This window comes from Equus asinus, chromosome 5 (genome assembly GCF_041296235.1).
Source record: "Equus asinus isolate D_3611 breed Donkey chromosome 5, EquAss-T2T_v2, whole genome shotgun sequence".
NCBI classification, from domain to species: Eukaryota; Metazoa; Chordata; class Mammalia; order Perissodactyla; family Equidae; genus Equus; species Equus asinus.
This window is the reverse complement of record NC_091794.1, coordinates 99,826,410-99,849,034: the sequence shown is the minus strand read 5'-3', so window position 1 is coordinate 99,849,034 and position 22,625 is coordinate 99,826,410. Positions and strand designations below refer to the sequence as shown.

Here is a 22,625-nt window from a genome sequence, read left to right as displayed (position 1 = left end):
CCAAGGACTTAAGTCTTCTTATTCAAGATTATTTTGGGTATTCTGTGTCCTTTCAATTTCCATATGAATTTTAGAACCAGTCTGTCAATTTCTCTAAAAAAACAAAAAACCAGCTGGGATTTTGATAGGGTTTGCACTGAATCTTTAATTTGGGGGATTGTGTCATTTTAAGCAACTCAAGTTTTGGGTGGTCTGCTGTGCAATAACGAATACAGCACACTCCTTAGGGGAAGCTTCCATTTTATTATGGACGAAGAGGAAGGAGGGGCACTCGTTTCTGGAGAGAATATATTGTTTGCAGGGTGACTCCCTCTAGACGGCCATGGGACTTTCCTTAGAACAAAGAGCCTTCAATGGTGGTTCCATAGGGCTTCCGAGTTGAGCCCCTTCATCACTTCAAGCTGAGCAAGCTCTGAGTGCTGGCCTCCACCGCTCACCCAGGGCTGGAGGGACTTTTCCGCTCTGGGAATGGTCACACGGCAACCACCAGCCCTGGCATTGTTCTGCTCCAGCCTGGGGTGCCTCCTGCTTAGAGCGGGGATCTGCGGAGGGAAATGGGGGCCCTGGCTGCCCGTGCCCCACCCCCACTCCCAACAGCAGCAGGCCCAGCGCAAGGGCCAGGAATGTGGTGGATGACCAGAGACAGGTGGCTTCAGCCAAGGCAAGAGCGAAGCCACCGCTGAAGTTGAGAGCGTGGGTTCAAAATGGTCCACAGCGTCCTGGGAGCTTCTATTCTTCTCGGGGCGACTCTAATAGTACGTTTTTACCCAAACTGTTATATTTGTAAATGTTTAGTGAGGGCATTTCTAAATGAGAGAAGACCCGCTTCACAGTGTGTGGCCCTCTTTCTCTGTCGTGTGTAGAAGAGTGAGGGCCACCTGCAGCCCCAGTGTCAGGGGCCAGGCTGGATTCAGGACAGGAGGCTGGGGAGGCCTCATGAGGGCAGTGTGCCCTGAGACCCGCTCAGCGCCTCTGCCCTTTGAAGACCCCAGCTCACGGTTCTGCCCCTTTGGCAGGAAGCCCCCAGGCAGCATGGAGACAAGCCTGTGGTGCTGACTCAGGGCCTGGGCTACAGCCGGGTCAAGTGCCTGCTTTATTCAGACAGGAACTGCCGAGCAGGGCTCCGCCCCAGCCTTACACAGTGAGAAGGCCACCCGAGCAAGGCAGGAATCTACAAATTAACGTGTGGATCCAGACAGTCATGGAAGATCAGGCTGAATCAGCTTAAGGCAAACACTGGCCGAGGGAGAGAACAGAAGAGGGGACAGGAAAGAAAGAAACCGCTGGCGGCTTGAGCCCTTGGGGGCTTAGCGGAAGTAGTTGGGACATTCGTGGGCAACCAGGTGCCAGGCTTCATCAAAGGCCTGCACGACGGCCGGCTCCAGGGGCCCCTCCTCAGCCGCTGCCAAGTTCTGTGCCAGCTGCTGCATGCTGGACATGCCCAGGATGACCGCGTCCCCGAGGGCACCCTGCAAGGGAGACAGCCAGGCGTCAGGAGACTTCTGCAACAGTGACTCCAGTCACACACACTCCCCCTCCCAGCCTCGCCCCTGCCAAGAGCTGCGATTTGCTGTTCACTTATGCCCTACATAGTTCTACAGAGAATTTAAGGGGCCTTCCACAATTGTAACTGTGTGTCTCCAAACCCTGTCTTCTTTCCCCTGCTGGCACGCTGCTCATCCTCAGACAGACCTCAGTGCAGAGCCCAGTTCTGCCCCTCAGCCGCTGTGTAAACCCAGCTTAGTTATCTAACCTCTCTGAGACTCAGTCTCCTTTTCTATTTTCAGTTGGTTTATGGGAATGAGAAATTATGTAAAGCACTTAGCTCCCATTTATTGAGAACCTACTACATAAACGCCAGACAGTATGTCACTGAACAAGGCTGAAGCTGGAGAAAAGTCTTAGCCTGGAAGACAGGTGACACCAAAGAGAGAGGGAAACCCCAACTCCCACCAGAGGAGAGAGATTCATGGGTTTTCAGTCAAATCCGTGATAAATTTTCTACTCCCTTCACAGCTATGTGAACCCGTTTCCTCATCAGTAAAACTAGGACAGTCACACTTCATCAGGCCTAAGTAATTAATTAATGATTAATTCCGTGTCTGTAAAGCCCTTATGACAGAGCCTGGCACCTAGACAGCTACTGAGAACAACAGGAAGACTGCCAAAAGAATTGGAACAGGGAGAAATTTCAGAGGAAAGAAACTATTTAGAAATCATGAAACTATTTAGAAATCACCTCAAGGTAATTCTGGCTCCCCTAAAAGAGGAGAAGCAAAAAAAAGAAAAAAAGAGGAGAAGCATCCTTAAAAGAGACAGCTGGGTTACCTGGAGCTGGGAGTGGTGGTACATCCACCGGAGGGCGGCCGAGGTCATGCTGGGGGCGCTGGTGCCATCCGCAGCCTGCAGGGCCTTCTCCACCAGGGCAATGGCCTCGAAGTGGTGCTCCTTCCAGAAGCTGGGCAGGTGAGGGGAGCGGCACAAGGGTTAGTCCCATGGGGTCACACTGGAGGGCCACAGCCAAAGACTCAACCAGGGCAGCTGCACCCACGCCAACCCTGTAGCACAGAGGGTCAGTGTCCCCTCTGGCAGTGAGTCTCCTGCTTTACTCGCAGCAGAACCACCCATGATATTGGCTCCCTCACCAGAAACCCCAGCGACATCTCCTCCCTCAGGGCGCAAAGCCTGCCCTTACTTGACTTGGTAAAACAAAGACAGCCTGTACAGGGGGCAGGCCTCGGCCCCAGGCCTCCTGAGCCTCAATCCAGGGCTCGCTCTTTCCTCTTGGCAGGTGATGAGCACTTCTCAGGGAAGAGCTATGACTTGGAAGACCTGGCATAAGGTCCAGGGATCCTCATTTCCTCACAGAGGTCCCAAGAAAACAAGAAGAAACCCTACAGAGGGATCGGTGATTCCTGCAGGAATCAAGAGACGCAGGTCCAGGCAGTAAGGCAGGGCTGGAGCCCCTAGGAAAGCAGCCTAGAACCTCTCCATCTCAGATAAAGGGGAGGCTCCACCCCGTCCATTCGCATGCAGCCATTCCCACCTCACCGATTCCTGTAGACCTCGGCCCAGCTATTCCCAAAGAAGCGGCCCGCAGGCTGTTTCCCGTCCTTGTCCTCGTACTTGTACTTGCCGGTCAGCAGGCCCCCTGCGGGAAGGCTGCCATCAGACTTGCTGGCCCGCACTGCGCCCAGAGGCTGCTCTGGACTGGGGGGGATGGTGGGGGACCCCGGAGGGATGGAGGACAGCCCAGCCTCTGGTCACACCCGCCCTGCTTCCCAGGTCCTGGACCTGCATTTCCGGTCAGGAGTAGGCAGACACAGGACAGGGCCAGGAACGCCCTCCCCCAGGGGAGCCCGCCCCGCTGCCGCCCGTACCAGCCAGAGGGTTGTAGGCGTAGAACCTCAGTCCAAAGTGCCTCAGGCAGGGGAAGAGCTCCGTCTCCACCCGTCGGGTGGTGGCGTTGTACATGCCCTGCACGTAGAAGGACCAGCTGGAGAGGGTGCCCTTGTCAACGGAGGGACCCCAGCCTTCTTCTTTAAAAACCTTCAGTCAAAATCTGCCTTTAGCAATGATTTCCAAAATCACTAGTGTTGGTAAGGGATGGGGAGATGGTGCTGGACCCATGGAAGGGAAACCAGACTGGATATATCATTCCACAAATATCTGAGGGTGCCAACCGTGGGCTGGACACTGGGCTTCCAAACACCAGCAAGTCCAGCAAGGTCTCTGTCTCCAGCTCCAAGAGATGTTAGAGTTGAGTGAAAAACACAGACAGAAGATAATGATCACAATAAAAGTGGATTCTACGATCATAGCAGATGCTCACAAATATTTGCTGAATGTACGAAGATGATGTCTGGAGACTGGATGCTCCTCTGGGGTGTGGGGAAAGGCTTCCAGAAGGAGAGGCATCTATGTGAGCCTGAGCACTCCTGCCAAAGCATGACGGGAGGAGTGCTCAAGGCTAAAGTGCAGAACAAGGAAGCGGGAAGGACGGACAAAGGGCACATGCAGGCAGAAGGGGGAGCCCGCGCCAGAGCGAGCACATGCCTGCTGGCCAGGCTGAGGAGCTTGCACATGACCCTGTGGCCACCTGGGAGCCACCTGCAGGCTGTGAGTAGGGGAGGGGCTGCTATGGGGAGGGCACAGGGGGCAGTTAGTGGGGTCTAGGGACTCCGGGATGAGCAGGTGCCCTGAGACGGAGGCCTCTGCAGCCCAGCCCTCACCTGGTACACGGTGGGCACGATCCAGCCGTTGCTCTTGCAGAGGGTGCAGATCTCAGCCACCTCCCAGGAGGCATAGTTGGAGAGGCCCAGCTCCACAAACTTGCCCTGCAGGGGAGGCAGCGGTCACATCCCACTGCGGCCCGGGACACCAAGAAGGGTAGACAGTGGGGAGGGGGGCACCCTGGGAACTGGCGACAGACCCCACTCTGGGACTGCCCTGGTGTCTCCACTCTCCTGGGTAGTGACAGGGCAAGGAGAGCAACAGCAGAGCTCCTCCCAAGCTCAGGGGGCCGCCCTCACCTCCTGGTGCAGCTGGTGGCAGGCGCGCAGTGTCTCCTCCACAGGGGTGCTGTGGTCGGGTGCATGCAGGTAGAAGAGGTCCACCCGGGGACACTGCAGCCGCTTCAGTGATGTCTCTAGCTGGGACCGGACACAGTCAGGCTTCAGCGACTTCCCTTCCCAGGGATTGGCCTTGGTAGCGATTTTCACTTTGGGGGGAGAATGTAATGGTTGAGAGACTTATAACCTCTTACTAGCATGTAACCCTGGCTAAATTATTTAAATTCTCCGAGTCTGGATTCTCTAATCTGTAAAGTGGGGATATAACAATGGAACTGTCCTCACAGGGAGATCGTGAGGATTAAATAATATCTGATACATAACTTCTCCATGTTCACTGCTGTAATCACTGTCATTAGTCACCAAACTGCTGGCTGTGCCAGGCCTTGCACCAGAGGCTGAGTTCGCAGAGATGAACTAACTGACTCTGGACCTCTGCCCTCTGGGAGCTCCCCCGTCTAGCAGGCCACGTTACAGTATGATAAGTGCACTAGAGACAAGCACCTCATGCTACAGGAGCCCAGAGGAGAGGTGTGTGGCTCCACAGCCAAGGAGGAAGGGTGGCAAGCACAATGCATAGCGTGGGAACATGGGCAAAGTCACAACAGCAAGAAAACACAGCATGTGAAGGGCCGTCATGAAGGCAGGGAGCAGTGGCACATGAGACAAGCGAAGGGGCACAGACCTAACCCCAAAGGGCTTTCTCAAACACCAGCATGCAAAGGTTTATGACTGGACCCGTCAGCCAGGTTCACTCTGGCTGCAGTACAGAGAAAGAACTCAAGGGGGCAGGCCTGGAGACAGCCAGAGGAGTAAAGAGGCTGCCAGAAGAATTCAGGAGACACGCAGCTGCCTGAACACCGGGCACTGGCAGAGGTCAAGCTGAGAGGCAGGTAGAAGGCAAAGGAAGCAGAAGGCAAGTGTACGTCCCCCTCCCCTTGCAGACTCACAGCGTCTGCACATCCACTGCAGACCCAGCCTCCATGAGAACAAGACAGTGTTCTGCCACACAAACAGCTTAGTGCTGGAAAGAACACTGGCTGTCTGGACTGACGGATGCGGGGACTGTGCACTTTTCACACTTGGCAAAGGCAGGTCGGAGGGGAGTCATCAGACCATGGGAAATGAGAGAGAACAAGCCCTGTAGCTTCTCATCCAGATTTTCTCCATTCCCCAACATTTCTCAGTTCCCCTGCAACGTCGGTGTGAACTTTGCCTCAGCTCCAACCTGAGGACTTGGGCTCAGTGAGTGCCTGGACTCAAGGAGGAAAGAAAGGAAGGGTTGGAGGAGAAAAACCAATTCAGAAACAAAATCTTCACTATCAGGAAGAGGCAGCCAGGTGAACTAGAAAGCGGGTGCCTTAGAAACGTGTTCCCATTCTGTTCCTCCAGATCCACCAAGCTATGGATCCAAGGAGGACTCGGGGGCCCACGGTGCAAGGGCTGGGAAGGGAGAGGCTCAGGGTGGAAGAGAGGAGGCAAAGTGTGGGAGTAATAACAGTAGCTACCGTTCACTGAGCCCCAATATGTGCCAGGCACCCTCCTAGGCACCTCGCTAATGTAATGAGGGACAGTCCCTCCCACACATACACATCCTTCACTCAAGCCACACCTGCCTACTGGACATCCTTCCACACACGGGGCGCTTTGCATTTCCAAGCCCAGACTTTGCGCAGCTATGCCCTCAGCCTCAAATGCCCCTTTCCTTCATTCTCTGCCCAGCAAACGACTATTGGTCCACTAAGGCCCAGCTCCAGTGTTCTCTGAGCTTTCCCTAGTGCCTCTCTCTGTCCAGACCATCCTCTCCTCCCGCCAAAAGTGGTTCCTTTTCTATGATCCTCAGTGATCATTTGCTTCAATCTTCCCCGTTAGACTCTGAGCTCCCCGGAGGTGGGTTAGAGTCACTTTCCTTCCTATAGCCCCATATCACAGCCTGGCACCAGGCTATAGGAGTGGACAGAAAGGCCTCACGCCCTCTCTCACACCTTCCTCTTCCTCACTCTACCATCCCTGCTTCCCCAGCCGGGCCCATGGCGTCGCTACAACTCTCCCTAAGAGAGCCAGGGGTACCGCCAACTGAACAGAGCAAAGTCTAGAGCCTGACCAAAGACCAGGATGGGAAAAGGGCGCTCCTGGAGCGCACGGGCCGTGAGGACAATGCAATAGGGAGAGGTGTAGGCAAGCGCCTGGAGCCCGGTTATGGGCACCTGGGAGGGATGAAGGGTGAGCTGCATAGCTCCGGAGACCAGTGTTGCAGAACCAAGAAAGCAACGGGGATAAGAAGCGAAGGACTAGAGCAGACTCAGGGTAAGACTCGGGGATTTGCGAGCTGCAACCCCCTCCCTGCAGGAAGGTAAAGGAAGGTAGAGGAAGGTAAAGGGAGGGGAAGGAGGTCAAGACAAAGCCCTGGCCGGCTGTCCGGGCCTAGATGTGCTCGGGGCCCGAGGAGCTGGGGTTCACAGAGCTGCGGGGTGGCCAGGGGAGCATGGCGCCCCGGGAGGGGCCGAAGGGATCGGTCCTGACCGTGGCAGGTGCACGGCTGGGGCCGGGTCAGCGCTGCACGAAGCGGGGGGGAGGCCAGGGGCAGGGCGCGGGGGCTAGGCCATACCTTTGCAGTCGCCGCCGCCCAGCCCGAGCCCCAGGCCGCCCAGGATGCTCTCGGACTGGCCGTCGCTGTACATGAAGGCCGTGTCCAGCTCGGTGTGGCCGCGCTCCAGGAAGGCGCGTACGGCCGCGGCGCTGGCGGGCGCGTCCATGCGGCGCCCCATCTCCATGGTGCCCAGCACGGTGGCGGGCCGGACCCCGGCGTCCGAGGCGGCCCGCGGGGTAGACAGCAACCGGGACATGGCAGCGGTGGCGGTGCGAGCCTCGGGCTGCCCGGGGCGAGGTGCGCAGCGAACCCCGGCGCGACCCACCGCACGAGCCACTGCACGTGATGCGGCGGCCAACATGAGGTCTGCGCCTGCGCGCCGGGGTGCCTCGGGCCCCGCCCACCAGCCGCGGGGGAGGAGCCCCTGAGGCCGCAAGGGAGCGAGGACAAGGTGCGCGCCCCGCACGCACGCTCGGCCGGCTCGCGGCGCCTCCAGGGACCGTCCGCCAAGTGCGCGGCGCAAGAGGCGGAGCCGGGGGCTCCGGGGCGGGGCGGGGCCTCGGTCAGCTGACCCCGGCTGTGAAGACCGAACCCAGAAGCTGGGCCCGGGCGGCGAATCCTGACGCGGTGAGCCGGGATAGAGGCTGGGGGCCAACGCGAAGGCCGCGGGTCGGGACTCTGGGGCTTTCCTGCTGCATCTTTCCAAACCCTCCTGCAGCCCCTGCGCGGTCTTGGGGCTCCTGTCCCCTCCTTGGGGCGCGAGATCCTGGGACGCGGCTCTGGGCCGGGATTGGGTGACTCTTCGGGGGCAACTAGCATGGCCTCTCGGACCCGCCTGCCTAGGGGTTGGGGTCTGGGTCCCCTTTCACCTCCTAGTCCCTGCCGACGGGCCCCTTCGCTTCTGACGACTTTGTTTTCCCCAGGCCGGGCCAGGGGAGGGGGCCTCGCGGCCACTGTCCCCAGCGGCTGCCCTGTCATTATCCCCGCCAAACAAGCAGCCCGCGCTGGGCTAAGTCACCAGGAGGGAGTTGTGACCCAGGACCCAGAGACCTGGAGTGGGCCGTGTCCCCAAGCCGGACGCCCCTCCCCTCCGTGTACTCCCCGGGTCTGCAGGGAGCGCCGACTGCCCCCTCCCCACGCCGTGCCGAGGACGGGTTTCCAAGTGTGTACATAGAAAGTCTGCGTTTGGACGTGTGAGGACTGGCACGGGTCTTGCCCATTCAACACTTAGTGAAGGCTGCTGTGTGCCAGGGACCCCCGGGGGGGGGGGGAGCGGAGAAGGTGGGGTACAGTCAGGACAGAATAACAGCCATCCCGGCTGTTACTGCTGAGTTAGTGCTAACCTGTGCCAGGTGCTCTTCTCATCGCTTGGTGGGTTTCTCCCATTTAACTCTGCGGTCAGCCTAGGAGGTGGACGCTTGCCTTATTCCCCCGCTGTACAGATTGGAGAGGCTCGATCTCTTGCCCCGGAGTTCTGTCCTAGGAGGTCTGGGCAGGGCGGTTCCACAGGGCTTTCTCTTCAAGCTGAGGCCCTTCGAGCTCACAGTTACGTCTTTCTCCCTCCCTCCCTTCCTTTCTCTCTGTCTCGCTCTTTCTTTTCCCCTTTCCTGTCTTTCTCTGTGCAGCTGGTGTGTCTAGGCCCTGAGAATAAGCTTACAGCTAGGGCGGGGCAGAGGAGTGCGTTTAAAGTGGTCGCTGAGGATTCTTCAGGTGTGTGGACAAGGGGAGGGCAAGAGACAACAGGTGTTGTCCAGTCAGCTCTTGCCAGGCCTCTTTGAGAGAGCAGGTTAGCCTGGGCCGCAATGTCTCTTTCCCAGGCCCTGCAGGGGAAGAAGGACACTCCCGGGGAAGAGACAGCACGCGCAGAAGCCTGGAGGCCTGAGGAGTATCTGAAGACCTGGAGCAGGGGAGGAGATGGGTGGAGAGGGCAGTTCTTAGAGTGCCTCGGGGCTTTGCCTCAAGGAACTTGGCCTCCATCTAGTAGATCAAGGTGGTCAGGTCACTTGACCAGCTTCAGCGGGAAACCTCTCCCTGACTCAGCTTGGGGTCTGGCAGAGGAGCTCCGAGGTGGCAAGAGACACCTTCTCCACTGCAGCCTTTCTCAAAGTGTGGCCCCGTGCGCCAGAATCAGCTGGGGGAGCTTCTTGAGCCCAAGTCCCTGGTTGCCAGCCCAGACACACTGATCTTAATTTGTTTTTTTTTTTAAAGATTGGCACCTGGGCTAACAACTGTTGCCAATCTTTTTTTTTTTTTCTGCTTTATTCCCCTCCCCCCCCAGTACACAGTTGTATATCTTAGTTGCAGGTCCTTCTAGTTGTGGGATATGGGACGCCACCTCAACGTGGCCTGATGAGCGGTGCCATGTCCGTGCCCAGGATCCGAACCCTGAGCCGCCACAGCGGAGCGCGCAAACTTAACCACTCGGCCACGGAGCCGGCCCCTAATCTTAAATTTTGAACGAGTGCCTTCCAAGGACCCCTGCTTTGGTCCTTGTTAAACCTGTGGACGCAGTCACGCTTTGTTGCAACCCTGGACATCTGTTCACTTAGTGCTGTTTGTCCAGGAGGTGGGCCCATTCTCAGAAGCAGGCCTGGGCCCAGGCTGGCTCCCTACTGGGGTCAGAACCTGCAGGTGACAGGCTGTAAGCATAGCGGCCCTCAGAGGAAGGCGCTTCTGTCCGGGGCTCGGGTGTGGCTCAGAGTCTCCTGAGCCCCAAGGTGCACACGGTGCTGTGCGGGGACAGGGACCAACCACCCAGTGCCCTGGGCCCTGTGAGCCAAGGTACACCCTCAAGACACCCCCCTCCCTCACTGGGCACATGTCCACCGTATTTCTTCCCTAACCTGGTGATGAGAGAGAGTGAGCGCGCAGCCTCAAAGTGGTTGAGATACTGGTCTCTCCTCAAAACAGTCACTACGATGCGGTGCGTTGCGTCGCATCAGGCACTGGGCTCAGAGCCTTGGCGCACTTCCTCTGCAGAACGACCCAAAGAGTGAGTGTCATTCTCCTCAGACAGGTTCAGACAGGCTACTCACTTGCTCAAGGCCGCTCAACCTTATCTGTAAAATGGGGACGGTATTCCACCTCCCCCCTCCCGCCACAGGGAAGTTACAAGGATGGCAGTTTACTAACGTGTGATGAGCTGCAGTGGCATGATCAGAATCTGTAGGGGAGGGTGGGGCAGGCAGTCCAATTAGGGGATCGCTGGGGAACAAAAGGACTTGATTTGAACTGCCTTTGGTGTTGCCAAGGTACAGTTCTTACCTGAACTGTATGATCCCCTGGGGTGGCCTTGCAGGTGCTGGTGGCAGGACATCAGGTAAACGATTCCAACATCAGCTGTGCTGAAAGTCATCAAGGTGGGTCCCCAAGGTGCAAGCAGAGGCTTCCAGCCACCCTTGCCGGGCCCTTGGAGATACTGCAGTGAACCAGGCAGGCGGTGACCTGGGGCACCCTTGCCTCCAGCTCGGGGCCTCTGCCCACGGGTAGTCACGTTAGGGCTGAGAGCCTAGAGCTTCCTAAGAGAAGCAGCTGACTCGCTTCCTTTCCCTCCCCGACGCTCTCAGATGGCCGCAACCTCAGCAGTTCCACGGGTCCAGCCTGGGCCTCAGTCCTGGGCTATGACACAATACTGGGGGGCTAAGAAATAAAAAACAGACGTTTATTTCTTACCATTCTGGAGGTTGGGAAATCAGAGCTCAAGGTGCTGATAGGGTCAGTGTCCGATGAGTGTCCACTTCCTAGTTCATAGATAGTTGTCTTCTCACTGTGCCCTCACGTGGCAGGAGGGGTGAGGGAGCTCTCTGGGGTCTCTTATAAGGGCACTATCCCCGTTCATGAGGGCTCTGCCTCAAAACACCATTGCCTTGGGGGTTAGGTTCCAGCGCATTTTGGGGGAACATAGACATTCAGTCTATAGCACGGGGCATTGCTTTATGAGGGTCCTGGGCCTCCTGACACAAGTGGGAACTGAAGCGGGCTGGAGAGAGCTCAGCCCAGGCGAGCAAAACCCCTCTAAGCACAGGGAGGAAAAAGGAAGCCCGCGTTCTGGGCGTGAGAAGCTGGGCAGCTGTGCCAGACCACGGGAGAGTGCTGCCACGCCCAGGGACAGTGCGCCTGAGGAAGTGTGACATGGTGGCTGTGAGCTAGGGTTTGGGGCCCAGTCCTGGCTTTGACTCCCGGCTCTGCTGCTTCTTGGCTGGGTGGCCCTGGCAAGTCGTTTCCCTGGTTCCTCACGGACGCATCAGTAGCCCGCACTTCACAGAGTCGATGTGAGGCAAAATGCGTACGTGCTGCAAGGTGCTTAGCACGGAGCTCAGTGACCGGGGCTGTGATGATTCTTCGTGGTAGGGGTGGCTCCAGCAGGCTCCACTTTCTCTCCCTTCTCTGGGACTGTCACACGGGCAGTCGCTGTCCAGGGTGCCTGGGCACCAGGAGGGGTCTTCCCTGCCTGCCACTGCAACGAGCCATCCTCTGGCTCTGTTGGTGGTGAGGATGGGGAGGTGGCTGTGGACTCCTTGTCGGCAGGTGTTCCACACATGTGAGCTCCTGGGAGATTTGAGCACACCACGCTTGAATCCCAGCCACCTGTGCAACCCTGGGCCTCACCTGGGCCTCATTCTCCACTTCCTCATCTGACCGACTTGGAGGAGGAACCTTCTTTAAGTGAGAGAATGCACCTAATGGGCCTGGTCTCGGCAGACCCTCACAGCGCAATTTACAATGACAAAAGATTGGAAACAATCTAAATGTTCAAGAGTTAGAACAAAGGTGACGTTGCTTGAGGGCTCAGTTCTCCACACTGTGTTGATGAACTCATTTAACCCTCACAGCTGTGCGAGGGAGGCTCTGTTATTGCCCCATTTTACAGATGGGGGAACTGAGGCACAGAGGGGCTGTCGCAGCATTAACATGTGGTGAGCTGGCATTTGAGGGCGCTTTTCCCTGCCTGCAGGCCCAGCGCTCTGCCTGCAAGTGTGGTGGGCACACGTTTGCTTCGATCTCCGTCCTTGAGGCTGATTGTGTCCTCTGGCTCAGGGGCTTGGTCAGTGACGCGTGATAAAGCTGGCATGGGGCCGTGACTGGGATCCCGACCTCCCAAGGCTAAAGGCCCCCTGTCTTTCTCCCTCTAGAGCCCTCCTCCTTCCATCCCTCCCGCAGCAGCCATGGTCTGGAAGAAGCTGGGCTCCGGCAACTTCTCTAACTGCCCCAATGGCTCCCGCCAGTGGATATGGGACGTGTTTGGCGAGTGTGCCCAGGACGGCTGGGACGAGGCCAGCGTGGGCCTGGGCTTGATCTCCATTTTCTGCTTCGCTGCATCCACCTTCCCGTGAGTAGTGGCAGGTGGCAGGGGTGGGGCAGTGGCTCCAGGGACTGCACAGAGGAGGGGCTGCCTGGCTGGCATGGGCCTCTCCAGACTCAAAACCGAGTGTGCTCCCTCCCCCACCCCCACTCACTGACTTCTAACCCACCGTGGAGGGCCCTGCACTGAACCCGACCCTAGGCCTCGCCTTGTGCTGGGCGATGCTGCAACAGATAAGAACAGTGGCTACTGTTTACTGAGTGCCCACTATGTGCCTGGCTCAGTTCTAAGCACTTGACATGCTTTTGCCTCATTTAATCCTCCTAACAACCCTGTGAGATAGGGACAGCTACTATCCCTACTTTACGAGGAAACAGAAACCCAGAGATGTTAAGGAACTTGCTCTAGGTTGCACAGCTAGTAAGAGAGGAGGTGGAGGGGCAGGAGGGATGCACTAGACACGGCCTCTGTCCTGTGACAGTCCAGTGGTGGACAAGCAGTGATTGCACAATAGTGTGGCCACTGCTGTGATTGCGGAGTGAGGACACTCTGTGACCTGGACAAGTCATTTTGCTGCTCTGTGCCTCAGTTTCCTCATCTGTGAGATGAGATGATTGTTCTCCAGCTCCCAAGGTTGTCATGAGGGTGGCATGGGGGATGGGTATAGGGAAAGCACCCAGCTCAGGGCCTTTGCACATGCATGCCGAATCCCATGGCTGGCCAGGGTGTGTGAGGGTCAGGGGGCAGGGAGAGGTGAGGTCGAAGAGGTCTTTGAGGGCCCTGTCATGGAGAGGCATTTTCCCCTGTTAGGAAATTTGCTCTTTATCCTGAGGGGGAAAGATAATCAGGGGCTTGACATTTTTTTAAATAGCTTTTTTGAGAGATAATTCATATACTATACAATTAGCCCATTTAAATGTGCAATTCAGTGGTTGTAGTATTTCCAGAGTTGTGTAACCATCGCCACATTCAGTTTTAGAACATTTTCATCACCCTAAAAAGAAACCCAAAAATAAATGAGCCCTTCCTCATTTCCCCGTAATCTCCCAGCCTCTGACAGCCACCCGTCTACCTTCTGTCTCTATACGTTTGTCTGTTCTGGATATTTCATATAATGGAGGCATACAGCATGCGGCCGGCTTCTTTCACTTAACATAATGTCTTCACGGTGCATCCATGTTGTAGCCATGTATCAGTACTCTGTTCCTTTTTCTGTCCGAATAATATTCCATTGCATGTGTCTACCATATTTTCTTTATTCACTCATCCATTGATGGACATTGGGTTGTTTCTACTTTGGGCTCTTACGATTAAGGCTGCTGTGTACCGTCACGTACAGGTTTTGGTGGAGACGTATGTTTTACGTGTCTTGGGTATGGACGTAGGAGTGGAATTGCTGAGTCATGTGGTGACTCTGTGTTTAATCTTTTCAGGAACTGCCAGACTGTTTTCCAAAGCGGTTGCCCCATTTTATATTCTCAGCAGCGTATGGAGGTTTCAGTTTCTCCAAATCTTCATCAGCCCTTGTTGTCTTCTGTCTCTTCTATTACGGTGTCCTAGGCGGGTGGGAAGTCGGGTCTCGCTGTGCTTCGATTTGTGTTTCCCTGATGACTAGTGATGCTGAGCAGCTTTTCATGTGCTTATTGGCCGACTATATATCTTCTCTGGAAAAAGGTCTCTTTGGATCCTTTGCCTGCTTTTCAACTGGATTGTCCTTCTTTGTTGAGTTGTAAGAGTTCTTTATATATTCTAGATACGCCGCCCTCGTCTGACGTAGGCTTTGCCAGGTGCTTTCTCACTCTGAGGGTTGTCTTTTTGCCTCTCTTGATGGTGTCCTTCGAAGCATAAAACTTCTAAATTTTGATGATGTTCAGTTTATCTATTTTTTTGCTGTTGCTTGTGCTTTTGGTGTCATATCTAAGAAATCATAGCCTAATCCAAGGACAAAGATATGCACTTATCTTTTCTTCTAAGAGTTTCTTAGATTGATCTGATTCTGATACGGATTCGATGTGTGTCTTTTCCCCAAACCATCAGGCAGTTAACTCACTTCTTACTCTACTTGGAGACAGCATCAGATCCCACCCGTTAAGGGCTCAGTCCTGGAAGGGTGCCTGCCCCCGCCCGGCCCCCACCTCGGATGCCAGTCCCAAGTCCAGGCTGTCGTCTGTGCTGCTGACTGCCCTGCTGCAGGTCGGAGCTTCCAACAGCCCCTCCTCGGGGCTGAGTCACTTGCAAGAGCAGCTCCCAGAACGCAGACATTTTACTTCATAGGTCGCTGACTTATCCTAACAGAGTATAACTCAGGAGCAGCCAGATGGAAGAGATGCGTAGGGCAAGGTATGTGGGAAGGGGCGCCGAGCTTCCGTGCTCTCTGAGTGTGCCACTCTCCCCAGATCTCCACATGCTCACCAGCCCGGAAGCTCTCCGAACGCCATCCTTTTGGGTTTTTATGGGGGCTTCATCACACAGGCATGGGATTAAATCACTGGCTGTTGGCGATTGAACTCAAACTCTGCCCCGCTCCCCTTCCTGGAGGTCAGGGACTTTCACTTCCCCCTCTAATCACGTGGTTGGTTCCCCTGACAGTCAGCCTCCTCTCTCCTTAGGTGACCTAGGGGCCTTTACCAAAATCACCTAATTAACATATCAAAAGACACCTTTATTGCTCTGTTCACTTAGAAAATTCCAAGCGTGTTGGGAACTTTGTGCCAAGAACAGAGAAGACCAAATACATATTTTTTGTTGTAAATCACAGTATCCCAAATGAGCTCTCACATTTCTTCTTTGATCCAGTTTGAGCTATATTTTGTATACGGTGCGAGGTAGGGGTCCAGCGTCATTCTTTTGCGGGGGAACATCAGTTGTCCAGGTACCACGTGTTGAAGAGACTGTCCTTTACCCATTGACTCACCCCAGTGCTGTAAGGTCTGGACATTTTTGCTGAATCACCTTGTTCCGGGTGCCGTGGGAGGTGTGGTGCAAGTCGGCACAACAGACCCTGTCTTTGCCTTTGCAGAGCTTCCATTCTGGCTCCCTCCCAGACAGTCTGAGAGTCACGGGGAAGAAGGACGGGGGGGACAAGGAGAGGGGCTGGAGGCTGTGTAAGATGCCCAGCAAGCCATGATGTCAGGGGGCATTGGAGAGGCCCTTAGGAAGCAGAGTGGACAGGTGTGGGTGACCGACGGAGGTCGAGGGAGAGAGACACCTGTCCTCAGCTGTGACCTTCCCTAGAAGTCTCTGAGGAGCTGGCCGAGGCTTCGCTTTCCTGCCACGGCATGGGGCTGGCCCTGCCTGGGCCTGGCTGATCAACCAGTGAGCGGGGTCAGGGGCCTGGAGGGATCCCCAAGTGATGACAGGAAGGGCAGCCACCTTCCTCCTCGGGACTCGGCCTCTCCTGGGTTTGACAGAATCACTTTCCCTGCCGTTTATGGAGACACAGCAAGTCACAGCGTCCTAGAAGGAGCTTTAAGGGCCACGTGATAAACCTTAATTAAGGGCCTTCTCCGAGCCAGGCCTGTGCTGGGCACCATCCCTGCCCTCAGGAAGCTTGAGTCCAGGAGGGACGAGGATGTCCAGTGTTACAGAGGCGCAGGGAGAGGATGCTGGTGAGCTCACGTCAAGGAAGGCGCTGGGGAGGAACTGGCACTTCCTGAAAGATGGAGAGGAGCGGGTGGCAGGCTGTCTGCGGAAGCAGAGCTTGGAGGAAGGGAAAGCAGTCCTGGTGGAGGGGGCGGGGCAGAGGGACAGCCGGACCCGGGGGCCTTGTAAGGGCATGCTCATGAGGATGTGGGTCCTTGCTGAAGAGCAGTGGAAGGCTCTGGAAGATTTTGGCAAGATTGGAGTTTTAGAAAGCTCCTGAGAGGGAGGATGGATTTGAGGGGAACAGGCTGGGTTAGGAGACCTAGAGAGGTAGGTGGAGGGGGCTCCGTGGGAGATGGCGATGGGAGGACGGCGGGGGTGGGGCAGGGGGAACAGCGCCCAAGTGCAGCTTTCCTAGGCTCTCACTTGGGTAAAGGATGGGGTGAGGTGCCATCTACTTACCGTTCATTTATTTAAATACACACAGATGATTAGAAAGAAATGGAACAGTGAATGGCAGTTTGTGTAATGGTGAAGAGCAAGACTGGAGCCTCAGGGTCTGGGTGTGAATCCTGCCTCCAGGTCTCCCTAGCCGTGTGACATGACTTGCGCGGTCCCCAGTGAGGTGGCTCGTCAAAGTAGACTTGACCTGCTGGGGGGCTGTGAGGACTGAGTGAAGGAATGTGCACGAAGGGCTCAGAGCTGCGCCCGAGGCCCCATTGCCACTGTCAGCATTGGACTCATGCTGAGACCTGGCCAGAGGTCCAGAGAGACGGTCCCAGTACCAAGGATCTTTAGGAAAACACTCAAAGTACCGAAAGCCACCGGCTATTGTAAGGAAAGCCAAGCTCCAGGAACCACAGTGCCCCCCTTGTCTGTTGCCCTTTGAAGATAACAGGCTGTGGTCCAGCCCATCTTATCATCAACCGCTCCTGGAGATAGGGCAGCGCTCAAGCCTTGGGCCCACTGCCACCACCGCTATCCTTCTTCGAAACCCCCACACCCTCCATAGAAGAATCCAGGGTTCTATAAAGTGGTTCTCAGGGCCTAACACAAAACCTCAGGACCCAAAAAAACCCAGGTCCCCACTGGGAGACCCCAGGGTGCTGTGGAGGAGAATCTGAACAGTGCTCTGGATCTCTCTGGAGAGTGCACATCCCATAGTTTCCAGGTTGGAAGGGAGCCCCCAAAGGATCAAGAAAGGCTCGCGAGGATTCTGCCTGCGGGAAGGATTGGCTCGCGGGCGACCTCCCGTGCTTCCCGCCCCTGCGCTGCTAGTCTGTGGTTGTGGTTGTCTCCTCCGGGGCTGTTCCCTCCTTGACGCTCCAACGCGGCGTCCGAGTCCTCGGGCCTGAGCGCGTGTCTCCCTCCTTTGCCACAGCCAGTACATCAAAGCCTGCAAGACGGGCAACATGGACCAGGCCCTGTCTCTGTGGTTCCTCCTGGGCTGGATCGGCGGAGACTCCTGCAACCTCATTGGCTCCTTCCTCGCTGACCAGCTGCCCCTGCAGGTGGGCCGGCCCCTGGGCAGGGTGGGCTGCCTAAGACAGCCATGGCATAGGCACTGGGGCAGCCAGCAGGGGAGGCCTGGGCTCCAGAATCCTGACCCATCGTCCCATCTGGTGAGGGCCCCACTCTGTAAAGAGAGCCCTCTGCCTTGCCACACAGTATGACAGCGTGCTGATCAATGCCCTTTTCTGGGCCTCAGTTTCCCCATCTGCAGAATGAACACATCCAACCAGAGGATCGCCGGGCTGTTTTGCCTGTGAGGTGCTGTGGTCCTAACTAAGCTTTCAGGGCAGGGAGGAGGAAAGGAGTTTTCCCCTGGAGGCCCAGCTGCCATCATCCTCCTGTGGTGAGACAGAGCTGGGTATCGCAATCAGGAAGCCATTGTCTTCCCAAGCAGGACTGTAAAGTCCTGGTTTTGGTTTTTTTTTTTTTTTTTTTTTTTTTGCTGAGGAAGATTCACCCTGTTGCCAAACATCCTTTTTTTGTATGTGAGCTGCTGCCACAGCATGGCTACTGACAGATCAGTGGTATAGGTCCACACCCAGGAACCAAACCTGGGCTGCTGAAGTGCAGCACACTAGGCCACCAGGGCTGGCCCTGGACTATAAAGTCTTAATTGCTCCTGTATCAGGCCAAAACAGAGCCCTCACTTCCTGCTTGCATCCCATTTTGTCCTGACTACTGGAGCTAGCCGCCATGTCCTGCACTGCCCAGGCCGGGCCCTCTGCCCACCTGATCTCTGTGCCAGGTAGGAACTGTGATCCCCTCCTTTCTAGAGGAGGAAACAGCTCAGAGAGGTGAAATGACTTGCTTAGGGTCACCCAGGTGTGTTGTGGCAGAGCACTACCCCTGTGCCAAGGTGTGGTCCTCGGAACCTGGGAGCGCAGCTCATGCCCCAGGCCCCTGCTTCTCTTACAGACGTACACTGCGGTGTATTACGTCCTGGCGGACCTGCTGATGCTGTCGCTGTACTTTCATTACAAGTCTAAGAGACGGCCCTCTGCGTGTGAGTACGGAGGTCCCTCTGTGTCAGGGCTCGAGGGGCAGCCGAGAGGGCCGGGAGCTTGGGAGGAAGCGGGTTTTCCATTGTTGGGTGATAAGCCAAACCTCGGAAAGACTTTCTGGGCCTTATCTGAAGGCCTGAGCCCTGATGGGCCAAGATAGAGGCCAGAGGGCGGTGAGCACGTCCGGGCAGGGCCACAGGGAGTGGCCTTCACTCGAGTTCTCAGTCTGCAAGTGTGACTTCAGCAGCTCCTCTGTGCCCAACGGTGGCTTCGAGCTGAGGAAACAAGGACAGGGCACACAGACCATCACTGTCCTTGAGGATCCAGAAGGGATGATACCTGAGGTCAGTTCGGGGGCTATTCAAGACCGGGCACTTGCGATGGGGCTGTCTCAGCATTTCCAGTTTGCATAAGCCCCTCCTGTCCATACTGCTCTCATCATTTCACCTCTACAACCCGAGATACTGTTATTATACCCATTCTACAGATGAGAAATTAAAAGTCAGAGAGCTTAGGTCACTTGCCCAAGGTCACACAGCCACTGAGGGGCAGGGCCAGGACTCAATTCCCAGTCTGTCTGCTGCCACTCAGGTACCTAACCTCGGCTTCCCTCCTGCCTCATGTCCAGCCTCGGCCCCCATCAATTCTGTGCTCTTCTTCGTCTTGGGGATGGCGTGTATCACCCCGCTGCTGAGCAGCATGGGCTCTGTGGCTGCCCCGAGGGAGGTCTTCCAGGGGCGGACGCTCCTGTCTGTGGAGCCGGCCAGTAAGGTGAGGTGTGGGTAGGCGATGGTAGAGTGGGGAGCGGGCTGGCTCATCCCAAGGGCCCACCCCTTCGTGGCCACGTGGGCGGGAGGTTGCCCTCCAGGAGGGGGCTTGGGGATCTCAGCCTGCACCTCCGGCCCCTCCAAGGCACTGAGCGCCCCCTTCTGCCCTCTCAGCCCTTCACTCGGCAGGAAATCATTGGCTTCGTCATCGGCTCCGTCTCCAGCCTGCTGTACCTGCTCTCCCGGCTGCCCCAGATCCGCACCAACGTGAGCCTCGGGCAGGGACGGGTGGGGCTGCACGGGAGAAGAGCCAGCCCGCAGCTCAGGCCCTTAGGGTTAAGGGGTGGCATGGTGCGGGAGTCTTCGTGCAGAAGGTCTGCGTCCAAACTCACTGTTGGCTTGGGCAAGTTAATCCAATTCTCCCAGCCTCAGTTTCTGCCTCTGGAAAATGGGCATGCTGATGCCTGCCATCAGGGGTCCGGGTGACCTTTGTGTGTCTCAGGGAAGGTGAGAAAGAGGGGCGGAGAGGAGAGGGTGGGGAGTCAGGGAGGGGGAGGCTTGCTGGGCAGCGAGCATCAGCATGGCGCTGGAGAGCAGGCGTGGTGGGGCCAACAGGCACGGGCAGCTGCGGTCTCCTGTGCACCTGAGCGGGGCGTCTGGGAGAAGTCTTTGGACTGGGGATGGGGAGTCAGGCCCTGGGAAGGCTGGTCTGAGTGCCAGGCCCATGTTGGACACTGGGCACACAGTGAAAAATCAGCTCAGAGCATGTACAGTGTGCGGGGCTGATGGACACGTGGACAGTTCCAGTCCACGAGCCCTGTTTGAGGTCTCTGACCCCATGCCCCTCACCTCCAGTTCCTGCGGAAGTCGACCCAGGGGATCTCCTACTCACTGTTCGCCTTGGTGATGCTGGGGAACACACTGTACGGACTGAGCGTGCTGCTCAAGAACCCCGAGGTGGGCCAGAGCGAGGGCAGCTACGTGCTGCACCACCTGCCCTGGCTCGTGGGCAGCCTGGGTGTGCTGCTGCTCGACACCATCGTATCCTTCAGGGTGCGTAGGGCAGGTGGGTTGGGGTAGGCATGGCAGCGGCAGCCTCTGCCTGCACACAGCATCAGCATCCATCCATTCATCCACCCCTCCATCCACCCATCCTTCCATCCATCCATCCATCCACCCATACTTCCATCCATCTATCCATCCATCCATCTATCCATCCATCCATCCATTCACCACTCCACCCCTCCTTCCATCCATCCATCCATCCATCCATCCGTCCACCACTCCATCCATCCATCCATCTATCCATCCACCCCTCCTTCCATCCATCCATCTATCAGTCCACCACTCCATCCATCCATCCATCCATCCATCCACCCACCACTCCACCCCTCCTTCCATCCATCCATCCATCCATCCATCCATCCCACCCATCCAAGAGTCAGACCTCGTGTGTGCCCGGCGCCCCGGTAGGCACGGATCCAGTAGTGAACAAGAACAGACACGGCCCTTGCCTCAGGAAGCTTACAGCTCAGTCAGCACACACGTAATTATCAAACAGTTACTTCGTTGCAGTGGCACTGAGTAAGTACCACAGAGAAAAACTACGAGAGTCTGAGCAGGAGACTGTTCTGGTTTAGAGGCTCAGCAGAGGCCTCCATCAGTGCTATTTAAACTGTGCCCTGAAGGAGAAGGAGTCAGGTAAAGGCAAGGGAGGGATGTTCTAGGCACAGTTTGTGTAAAGGCCCTGAGGAACAGGGAGAAAAACCAGCCCATCCATGCCAGAGGAATGAAAGCTGGAACATGGAGACATACATGCATTAGAGTCAGAAAAACGTGGGTTCAAATCCTGGCTCCACAGTTTCATAGCTGTGTGACACGGGGCAAACCCTTAACCTCTCTGTGCTCGCATATCTTTCTCTGCATGGTAGAGGTAACAGTCACTGTCTCACCAGGATAATAGGGCAGTTACATAAGATGAGGTACCCAGAACCACCCAGCACACAGTGAGCGCTCAGTAAATGTTTGCTAAATGACTGAATGGGGCATTATTTGGATCTCATTTGGGAGAAAGTAAACATGGGCCTTGTTTCAACATTTGCTGAGTCCCTGCTGGGTGCAATGAGAGAGAAAGGAAATCTTAAGCTCTAGTGCCCTAAATGACCCCAGCCACTTGGTGAGCCCCCAGGATGCTGTAGGGTGAGAGGAAGGCAAGATCCTGGGGCTGGGGTTGCGGGGGTGCCGCCTGAGGGAAAAAGACCCCACGCTGGACTTGGAAGGTGCACAGAGTTTGGCTGGGGAGGGGACCGTGGTCAGAGTGGAGGGGGCAGCGAGAGCAGAGGCCAGGAGGACGTGGCTGATCTTCCCACCTGCCGGAGTGGGGACGAGAGGCGGGGAAGAGGGAGCCACAGGCCGCCAGGGGCAGGTCCAGCCCACGCTCTGCTCGGTGTGGCCTTGACGTCGGCCCCTCCAGATCTCCATACAGTTCCTGGTGTACCGGAAGGCCGCCACCTCCTCAGAGCGCCAGCCCCTCCTCCCCAGCTGACCAGACCCCAGGCCAAGGCGACAAGGACGTCCAGGTGCCACACTCAGGAAGAGAGAAGGGTGAGGGCAGTCACGGTGCTGCTGACCTGGACTGGGCCGTGGAAAGAGCTGGTGGGGCCTAGAACTCCCGGCCCAGCCGTCTGCCCTGTGGCTCCGAAACCTCTGTGGGCTGACTCTTCCGGAAGCCCTGACTAACTCTTCCAGGAGCAAGATGGCCCCCAGGGCCAGCCCGGCCCTCCCTTGGAGCGCACCTCCCAGGGTCCAAGGCAGCTGTCCCTGTGAGCCTCGAGGGAGGGGCTGCGGCCAAGGCCTTGGGCTCTCAGAAGATGGTGAGGCTGCCCATCGGCTCACCTACCTCATTCTGCTGTCTCACCCCTGGGTGCGGCGCACCGCGCGGCCCGGTGCCCAGGACTGCGGCCTGGCGCCCAGGCCTGTCCTGCTGGCTGCAGACAGCCAAGTAAACAGTCCTTCCCAGCGGGGCCTGTTCTGTTGCTCCTTCCCCCGTTGCTGGGGTCTGGGCTGCTGTGGGAACTGCGGCGGGTGGGGATCTGGGCCCTACCTTCCAGGGCCCAGGCGGGACCTAAAGGGTCAGGGTGTGGGATTGCCGAGCAGGAGGGGACGGAGTCTGCCAGTCAGCCCCAGGGGCCTCTGGTTTCTTCAGCCTGCTTCTCTGGGACAGGCCCCACACCTGGTGGTGGGGACACTCCAACAGGGTCCCTGCACCTCGGCGCTCAGGAAGAAGCAGGATACTTAAGG

The 22,625-nt window shown here is 56.8% G+C and overlaps 2 protein-coding genes and 1 long non-coding RNA gene across 5 annotated transcripts; 1 reads left to right on the top strand and 2 right to left on the bottom strand.

Annotated features, from left to right (window-relative positions):
• Positions 1-223: 223 nt before the first annotated feature.
• AKR7A2 (aldo-keto reductase family 7 member A2) lies at positions 224-7,529 on the bottom strand. The gene is made up of 7 exons (XM_014854744.3): positions 7,180-7,529; positions 4,533-4,720; positions 4,233-4,337; positions 3,381-3,477; positions 3,052-3,151; positions 2,329-2,458; positions 224-1,469 (listed from the first exon to the last, which is right to left on the bottom strand). The coding sequence occupies exons 1-7, from the start codon at positions 7,520-7,522 to the stop codon at positions 1,308-1,310; spliced, it is 1,125 nt and encodes a 374-aa protein (XP_014710230.2). The 5' UTR covers positions 7,523-7,529; the 3' UTR covers positions 224-1,307.
• On the top strand, positions 6,684-22,343 carry SLC66A1 (solute carrier family 66 member 1). Of its 3 annotated transcripts, none has more exons than XM_070510875.1 (8): positions 6,684-6,878; positions 12,294-12,490; positions 17,427-17,556; positions 18,473-18,560; positions 19,187-19,329; positions 19,500-19,592; positions 20,181-20,366; positions 21,799-22,343. In XM_070510875.1, the coding sequence occupies exons 2-8, from the start codon at positions 12,327-12,329 to the stop codon at positions 21,868-21,870; spliced, it is 876 nt and encodes a 291-aa protein (XP_070366976.1). In that variant the 5' UTR covers positions 6,684-6,878; positions 12,294-12,326; the 3' UTR covers positions 21,871-22,343. The 3 variants fall into 3 exon arrangements, with proteins under 3 accessions (XP_070366976.1, XP_014710234.1, XP_014710233.1); XM_014854748.3 differs by lacking the exon at positions 6,684-6,878 and adding an exon at positions 7,663-7,788; XM_014854747.3 differs by lacking the exons at positions 6,684-6,878; positions 12,294-12,490 and adding an exon at positions 7,723-7,788.
• LOC106839791 (uncharacterized) lies at positions 8,505-10,741 on the bottom strand. The gene is made up of 3 exons (XR_011503597.1): positions 10,426-10,741; positions 10,005-10,134; positions 8,505-8,649 (listed from the first exon to the last, which is right to left on the bottom strand). It is a non-coding gene; the product is annotated as an uncharacterized lncRNA (long non-coding RNA).
• Positions 22,344-22,625: the final 282 nt, after the last annotated feature.

Excerpts from the sequence above, each read along its gene's own strand:
- AKR7A2 (XM_014854744.3), bottom strand. The coding sequence starts at position 7,522 with ATGTTGGCCGCCGCATCACGTGCAGTGGCTCGTGCGGTGGGTCGCGCC. Across the intron at positions 4,338-4,532 it reads GCCACCAGCTGCACCAGGAG|GGCAAGTTTGTGGAGCTGGG; the intron begins GTGAGGGCGGCC and ends CCTCCCCTGCAG. Across the intron at positions 2,459-3,051 it reads GCCGAGGTCTACAGGAATCG|CTTCTGGAAGGAGCACCACT; the intron begins GTGAGGTGGGAA and ends TCACCTGCCCAG.
- SLC66A1 (XM_070510875.1), top strand. The coding sequence starts at position 12,327 with ATGGTCTGGAAGAAGCTGGGCTCCGGCAACTTCTCTAACTGCCCCAAT. Across the intron at positions 12,491-17,426 it reads TTCGCTGCATCCACCTTCCC|CCAGTACATCAAAGCCTGCA; the intron begins GTGAGTAGTGGC and ends CCTTTGCCACAG. Across the intron at positions 18,561-19,186 it reads TAAGAGACGGCCCTCTGCGT|CCTCGGCCCCCATCAATTCT; the intron begins GTGAGTACGGAG and ends CCTCATGTCCAG.